This window comes from Xenopus laevis, chromosome 3L, assembly GCF_017654675.1.
Source record: "Xenopus laevis strain J_2021 chromosome 3L, Xenopus_laevis_v10.1, whole genome shotgun sequence".
NCBI classification, from domain to species: Eukaryota; Metazoa; Chordata; class Amphibia; order Anura; family Pipidae; genus Xenopus; species Xenopus laevis.
Window position 1 is genome coordinate 53,575,861 of NC_054375.1, and position 8,823 is coordinate 53,584,683.

The following is an 8,823-nucleotide window of genomic DNA, read 5'->3' on the forward strand; positions in this document are numbered from 1 at the left end:
TGTGTTCATGCCAGAGCCAACACAATGGTTCCAGTTCCAAAAGAAGGAGGCTATTGCCTACAGTAGGGGCTGACACCAACTTGCGTATTGCAGCAAGCTAATTTCCGCCCCCTGTGACCTAGACTGCAGATGGCCGTATATAGGCCGATGAAAGCGGCTGACTTTGTTTGTTTAAGCATGTAGTAAGTCAAAGCCAGCAAGGATGTGCTCATTTGGCAACCTCACCAGACATGCAGATCTTTAGGTGTATGCCCAGTTTTAGAATAATCAAAACCAACATCTGACTGGTTGCTATGAGACTGAAACAAACACTACCCTTGTTAAAGGAGACATTTTGTGTAAAAAAAAAAAAAAAAAACATAGTGCATTATACTCCTTTAGATATAGAAGAATTGTGCTTAAAAAATTTAGTTTTTCAGGCTGTTTATTGAATATTTCTGCAAAAACCCTAATAATCCCTCCATTCTCTTCCAATTCCTTCTCCCTGAATTCCCAGGCTGTGCAGGGGAGCCGGCAGCACTCGGCTCACTGTACTGTACGACAAGAACCAGTCCCAGCTAGCAGGACCTGATAGGGAACTCAAGTCTGTGTTTGCTCAGGTGACTGCAGGGCTATGATTGGCTGCCCCCCTCTGTGCTTCTGGCAGGGACCATTAGGACATGCCCACCCCTCATTTGAAACAGGGACCAGAGAACATCTATGGGGAGCTCTAAAAAAGGGACTATTTTTTAAAGATAATATTAATTTTTAGCACCATGTAAAAGCAACACCATATATTACTCATAACTGCCTACAAAATTAGGGGTTTTTCATTTATACTATGTCTCCTTTAATATAGGTGCTCCTTTTGCAGTGTCATAACTACTACAAAATCATCTTTTGAGTAGTAAGGATGGCAAGGCAAAGAGCATGGTGGGGTGGGAGGGGGACCAGGGCCCATTATAGTTGTGCTGCTGCCCATGTGGAAGCTGTATTGTATATGACATCATCACCTTCCTTTTACCCAGCTCAAAAAAATTTTCTTCTTTTAGCGGTTTGCTGATTTATCCTGATGGTCCCTTGAACTTACAGAAGCGGCCTGAAGAAATGTGTGAACTCTTCAGACCATTTCATGGCTTACTTAAAAAAATACAGTGAGTAACGCAACTACTAAAATAAAACATTTGCTGATAATGTATTTAATCCTTCCCTTGCCATTGATCTGTAGCGATATTTAAATATCTAAGTAGCAGTAAGCCAGCTCGGTAGATTCTTTGTTACACTGAAGTCAAGTGTAAACCACAAATTGTTCATATCAAAGGCTGAGCTCACGGCACAGAATGGATAATTATGCAAATATATTTTAAACTGCTTTGAAAAAACATGTAATGCTCAGCTGTTACAGTTCCAACGCTATCAATACCTTATATAAAATGCTAATCCAGCCTGATAACAAGCAAATGGAGTTTTGAATATTAACATGAATGCAATTAAGTTTCAAAAAGGGTGTTTTCATTTATATACATATATACTCATATATAGTATCTCAATTTGTGAACTGTACTTGAACTGTATTTGAACTGCCTCCTAAAACTATTTGATACAGGAGTAATAGAACTACAAGGAAGCAGACATCAGATAAAAACTATATAGTGTAGTAAGTCAATACAAATTGTGTATGTACAAAAATCCACTTAAAGTGACTTGTGTGATCTCTTCTTTACCACACACCCAGTGAGTCCGCCTACACACCAGATATAGAGCAGTATTAAGCCGAATGGAAAGGGATAAAGGTGCATGTGGTCCTATAGCAGATCTTCAAACGCCCAAGTGGTGGGAAAATGTTCCAATGCTCCACAGGTTGGACATAAAACACAGAAGCCAGTATATAGTTTAGCAAATTGTAATAAATTAATAAATCACTAAAAATAGGCTACTTACAAACATCTAATATAAGTGCATCACTTAGAAAAACAGATGAGTACAATTCAGTCCAGCGCGTTTCACATTGAATCCTGTCCCTGAGGAATTGTGGCATCTAACCACGTGAAATGCATCGGACTGTATTGTATTCATCTGTTTTTTTGATGTGCTATACCTATATTACTTGTAGTTCTACTACTTCTATATCAGATTTGGGACTCCTGCACAGAGGGGATGACTCTGGAAACTGCAAGTCACTAACTGAATATTGGATATTTCTTTGTGAAGATCATGTTTTAGTGCTGAACATTTGTTTAACTGGTATACTCCTAAAACCATCAAACTGCCCCTTGATGGTTTTAGGAAAAGCCATTTGGGAACATTATCGGAGGAATAATTTATTATTACAAAGGATATAAACAAGGATCAGAATATATACTGCTTTGTATTGATGTCACTTTGCTGCTGCGTGGATATACAGTTCACATACATACAGTTCACATACAGACAGATTGTGGAACCAATACCTAAAGACAATAATCTAATTTTCTGACTTCTGTTCTTGCAGGGAATTGTTGGGCATACTTACTGAGCAGGAGTTGATATCTTTAGAGCGGGCACTGTGCTCTGCATCTTCAGACGATTCCGCAGGACACCTGTCTTCTATCTCAGACTCTCCTAATAAATGGAACTTTATAAGCCACGCCAATGGATCACTACCGGAGCCCAGTTCTACAATTATGGGGATTTCAGATAATCCAAGATCTGAGGTTCCAAGCTCTTGGGAAACCCAGTCAACCGGCATTCAATGCCAATCCCCAGTGACAATGCACAGCAACTGCACCTCTAATTATTGCAAAAGTGATCGCAGTCACAAGACATATAGAGACCAGGGGGTTATTAAAACAGCTGTCTTTGAATGTTCTGGAAATGCCGAAATAGAGTATACAAAATTGCAGCATCACAATCTGCATGTAAAATATTCGCACAGGTAAATGGAAGGAACAATTCTATCACATACAATTGAAACTTTTCTATTTAAAAGGCAAATAGCAAAAGTAAAGGTTTTGGATTGTGCTTTGGTCATGGTCTCTCTACTCCCCCAAAATGTCTTGTTTTCAGTGAATTGAAACCAGAAGTAGAAGAAAAGACACAAACTGATAGAAAAGGAAAACATGAAAGTAACCCAGGACCCTAATGTTAAAGATCAGAACATTGAAGGGGTTGTTCGCCTTCCAAACACTTTTTCAGTTCAGTTGTTTTCAGATTGTACTCCAGAAATAGACTTTTTTTCAATTGCTTTCCATTTTTTATTTTTTAAAGATTTTCCAGAATCTAAGTTTAAAGTTTAAGGTTCCTGTCTCTGGTTTCAGTCTGGCAGTTCAGTAATTCAGGTGCAATTTTGCAACATTTAGTTACATTAGATACATTTCTCAGCAGCAACTTTACTCTTCAATAATAGAAATATGGTCACAGATAGAAAATTGAAAATAATTGGAAAAAGTCATTTATTTCTGGTGATCTATCTGAAATCAACTGAACTGCAAAAAGTGTTTGAAGGTGGAGGCAAATGGTTCAGCAATGAGCAAGAGGTGAAAGCAGTATAGGCATGGGAAGGGAAGAAGAAAAGTATTTAAAGGGATACTGTCATGGGAAAAATGTTTTTTTTCAAAACACATTAGTTAATAGTGCTGCACTGAAATCCATTTCTCAAAAGAGCAAACTGACTTTTTTTATATTTAATTTTGAAATTTGACATGGGGCTAGATATAATGCCAGTTTCCCAGCTGCCCCCAGTCATGTGACTTGTGCTCTGATAAACTTCAGTCACTCTTTACTGCTGTACTGCAAGTTGGGAGTGTAGTAAAAGTTTAGTAGTATAGTAAAATGCAGGTCCCACTGCGACACATTATTACATTGAGTATGAGAAACATAAGCCTGACAGAAAACGGTTCCATCCTAAAGTGCTGTGTCTTTCTGAAACCCATGATCAGGCTAAATGACCTGAAATGGCTGCCTACACACCAATATTACAACTAAAAAAATACACTGGCTGGTTCAAGAATGAATTGTAGAGAGAATTATTTGCAGTGTTAACAATGTAATTTAGGAATAAAGAACTTCATAAAAATCATGACAGAATCTTTTTAAGAAAGCACAATGATCGAGAGCGTGCTGGCTGGAAGAAACTAAATTATTAAAATCACTGGGAGTGCTTCACAACCTGGAACCACCAGTGAATCTACCATTTATTCTCCTTTAACATACTTTATACATGACCTACCTTATAACTAAAAGCTATCCCAAATAACAATGCTTCTGAATCATATAGTTAAGCACTCCCTAAACCTAGGTGCATTAATTGTCATCCCCTGTCAAATCCACTTCTGGTTTTATTGCCTATAATGTATTTTGGTTTTTTTCCCCCTAGGAATTTGACATTTCAACATGTGAGATCCCGTTATCGCAGTGACAGCGACATGCTTCACCGCCTGTTTGTGTGCATTGCAGGTAAACTCGAATCTTTCTCATTGCACCTTACAAAAGGTTAAACTTCTCGTGCATCTTTTTTTTTATTTCAACCTTATGTACTAAGTAGTGTGTAACATTCATAAGTTGAGGTTCAGCATTAAGTGGAGCAGAATGAAACTACCTACAGCAGCTTTTGTGCAATGAGCTTGACTATTGTGCTTTTATCCTCAGGTGTTGCTGACCAGCTGCAGACCAACTTTGCAAGTGATCTCCGTGTTATTCTGAAGACTGTGTTTGAAACAGTGAGCTCGAAACAACAAGAGGAAAGGGAAAGTGAGTATGCTTTAGAGCAGGCATGTCCAAAATCCGGCCCGCGGGCCAATTGCGGCCCGTTTTCAAATTTACAGCAGCCCACAGCCTCCGTCATGAAATTAATAATAATGTGGCCCGCCAGCACAGTGCGATCAGGAATCGCCTAGCCGTAGCAGTAATATTTGGGCACATTCATGAAATGATCTGCCACTTGGGCTATACTGCTGCCTGTGTGCTGAAGGGGTTAGCAATACACATACTGGCACGTAGTGACCCACCGCTCTCGTATTCTTCTTTAGGGGTGAAGGTGTCGACAGACGTACTGACGTGCCAGTACAGTAAACTAAGAAGAATGCGGGAGCGGCGCGTCACTATGTGCCAGTACGTGTCTATTGCTAACACCTTCCTGTGCTCAAATATTACTGCTACGGCTATGTGATTCCTTGTTTAAATAAGACACAGAGAATAAGTCCACATACTACACTTCCTAAACGCCGTGTACGCGCCCATCCAGTGTCGGACTGGGATGCCAGGGGCCCGCCAGAAGACCTTGGGCTGAGGGCCCACTTTCAAATCTATTATACCTCCTCTCCTTACTCAACCTCTTTATTCTCCTAGTCTCTTTTCTCTACACACTATACTCTGTTATTATCCTATTATTCCATTATTAAGCCTCTTTGTTCCATAAAGAAAAACGGAATGACCATGAAATAGACCAAATGGTTAGAAGCAAGAGGCCCACTGACACCTGGGCCCACCGGGAGTTTTCCTAGTATCCCAGTGGGCCAGTCCAACTCTGTGTCCATCTCCACGAGTGAATGATCCTGATCACAAGCTAGCTACCTCAGAATGGATGTTAGGCTGAATGGTCAGCCCCCACACATTTTCACCTCACCAACTCTGTCCCTCATTGCCAAAAGTTTGGACACCCCTGCTTCAGAGCAATATTAGATGGTTTTATTTTATTTTACCTTTCTATCGAATATATTAAAGACTTTTAAATGTACAACCCTTTCCTTAAAAACAAGAATTGCATTATTGGGGGGAGCTGATTTTGTTTTTTTAAGCACACGTTGTGGTCATATCTCTGGCCTTCTCCATTAGGTTCCTAATGGAAGTGAATAAAGGAGTGGAGTTTTATCATGTTCCCCAAATAGATTGTAAGTTACACATCTGACAGACTGAAGACAGTTTGTTGCTTCTCAGTCTGACATAGAGCAGTATCGCTAAAGATAGAAACAGAAAAAAGACCCCTTCGCTGAGAGCTTCATTTAGGGGCCAACAGCAAAGAATGTGTGTGTGTGTATATGTGTATGTGTGTGTGTATATATATATGTGTGTATATATATATATATATATATATGTGTATGTGTGTGTGTGTGTGTGTGTGTGTGTGTGTGTGTGTGTGTGTGTGTGTGTGTGTGTGTGTGTGTGTGTGTGTGTGTGTATGTGTATGTGTATGTATGTATATATATGTATGTATATGTATGTATATATATGTATATATATGTATATATATGTATATATATGTATATATATATGTATGTGTGTATATATATATATATATATATATATATATATATATATATATGTGTGTGTGTATATATATATATATATATATATATATATATGTGTGTGTAAATATGACGTTTGTATTTTTGTTAATAACTACATTTTTTTTCCCCTCAGAAACTACAGAAAATGCCTTTCGGTTACCTGACTGCTGCCTTTGTCAGAACAACATAGAATGTCACACCATAGCTAAATCAGGTATAAATGCCAGATTGTTTTTTCTTTTTTCTGTGTATTTATAGTTAATAGGAACTTTCATAGTCTTTCACTCAATGGTGACACTGTTTCAATTATTAAATATCTCAAAAAAACAAAAAACCAAAGAAATCTGTTGGTGAAACTTGCCAAAACATAACTGCAATGACCACTTCCCTTTAACGGATAAAAATAAATACAAACAGTCCATTAAGGGGGCTACCTCAGGTTAAAAAAACTTTAGCTTAATAGTTGATGATAGATGTTAGTGCTTTAGCACCTATTTTCCTGGTAGCTGGTGCTTTGTGCAGCCACAAATTAGAATTGTGTACTGTATATTACTTGCTCTTGTTTTAATTTCTGCCAAGACTGTACAATGATGATTCTAACAGGGGTGTTTTGTGCCCAGTACCTCCAGAATGGCTCCCAGACAATGCCAGTTCCCACTGCATGAGCTGCTATGCATCTTTCACCTTACTGCGCAGGAGGCATCACTGCCGTAGCTGTGGGAAGGTAAATAAAAAAAAATGTTGAAGTTGTTTTATTCACTCTTTTAGAGATGTGTGTCTATGTTAATGATCTCCTGTTTTGTATCCACCTTAGATCTTCTGTTCACAATGTTCTGCATACTCCTCTACCCTGCCTTATATCATCTCTACCCATCCTGTCAGAGTGTGCTCTCATTGCTTCCATGTTCACTGCAATCCACTAAACAGCCACAGAATGGAACAAGACTGGACTGGAGCCTGAAAAGGGCACATGACAATGACAGATATCTCAGACAGTGGCAAGGGGCCTGTTTACTTCTAATTTGTTAATGGCGACTACACAACCTGTTTACAAACATTTATTATTGACATTGCACTGATTTTATTAAGTGCCATTTCTTACTTCTGCTTCTGTTGTCCATGCTCAGGAGTTAAAGCTTGCAAGATGAAGCCCTAATTATTCTGCAGGGTTTTTATTCACTATAGAAATCATTTAAGCATTTTCATGTGTGTATGTTTTTTTATTTTTATTTTAACAAACGGATTCTGTAGTTATATATTCTATCCTATATTATACCCCATATTATGTGAGCCACTGGGAGCTTTTCATCAGCACTTGTTAAAGGTTTGCTTGCGAATTCTAGGAAGACACTGTGCTCTTATATTCTTAAAGAAAACATGTTGGAAGCACTTAGTGCTTCTTTCACAGATTTTAGCAGAGAGTTTTCTTGGCAGGATCTGTTGGCAAATGTAATGTTTTTATTAGAATTTATAAGCTAAAACTATATGAATGAATAAAAGTAACTCCATATTGCATAAAACAAAATCATTGGAAAAATATCAGTGATGGTGTCCCTTGAAAGTATAGACTTTAATGTGCAGTATTTTTATTTTCTCTTAGCATTTGGTGACCTAGCTGGTCAACCAGAGTGAATGAACTACCTAGTAATTATGTGTAATGACCAAGACTTTATATATAATGGTGTGTAATATAGAAGGTATAATATTTAGGCTACCAAGATTCCCAGTCCAACAGACACTAGATACACCTTGTAGCTTGTAGCTATAGTAGATAATGGACTATTCATACAACACCATTATGAGCAAATATAACGATCAAATTGACTGATTAAATGGGTTGTTCACCTTGTACCAGTTATTTTGGTGATACTTCACCAGAAATATAAGTCTTTTTTTCAATGACATTCTATTTTCTGTATGTGGCTGTTTTCTAATATTGATTAGGGGCAAATTCATCAAGGGTCGAATATCGAGAGTTAATTAACCCTCGATATTCGACTGGGGAATGAAAATTCTTCGACTTCAAATATCGAAGTCGAAGGATTTTGCGCAAATACTTCGATCGAAAGAATAATCTTTCGATCGAACGATTAAACCCTTCGAATCGAACGATTCGAAGGATTTTAATCCAACGATCGAAGGATTATCCTTCGACCAAAAAAAGTTAGGCAAGCCTATGGGGACCTTGAGCTCGGTAGCTTTTAGGTGGCGAACTAGGGGGTCGAAGTTTTTTCTTTAAGAGACAGTACTTCGACTATCGAATGGTCGAACGATTTTTAGTTCGTATCGTTCGATACGAAGTCGAAGTCGTAGTCGAAGGTTGAAGTAGCCCATTCGATGGTTGAAGTAGCCCATTCGATGGTCGAAGTAGCCAAAAAAACACGTTGAAATTCGAAGCATTTTTTCTTCTATTCCTTCACTCGAACTTAATGAATGGGTCCCTTTAAAGTTTGATTTCTCGCCTTCTTATAGGTGTTTTTTTTTTTTTTAAACCACTCTGGGAGGGGGAGTCGCTGACTCTGTAAACTGATACATTTAGTTGATACATCTTTGTCCCAGCTGAACAAAATCCCTGAGGCAG

General features: G+C 38.3%; 1 protein-coding gene across 1 annotated transcript in view; it reads left to right on the forward strand.

Annotated features, from left to right (window-relative positions):
- zfyve28.L (zinc finger FYVE-type containing 28 L homeolog) overlaps positions 1–7,853 on the forward strand; it is a gene marked incomplete at its 3' end in the record, with an annotated part of 28,643 nt that extends 20,790 nt beyond the window's left edge. The window contains 7 exon segments of the mRNA NM_001093695.1: positions 1,032–1,133; positions 2,471–2,893; positions 4,334–4,413; positions 4,606–4,707; positions 6,376–6,456; positions 6,863–6,966; positions 7,057–7,853. Of these exon segments, the coding sequence (NP_001087164.1) occupies positions 1,032–1,133; positions 2,471–2,893; positions 4,334–4,413; positions 4,606–4,707; positions 6,376–6,456; positions 6,863–6,966; positions 7,057–7,203 (1,039 nt within the window).
- Between the last annotated feature and the right edge of the window lie 970 nt (positions 7,854–8,823).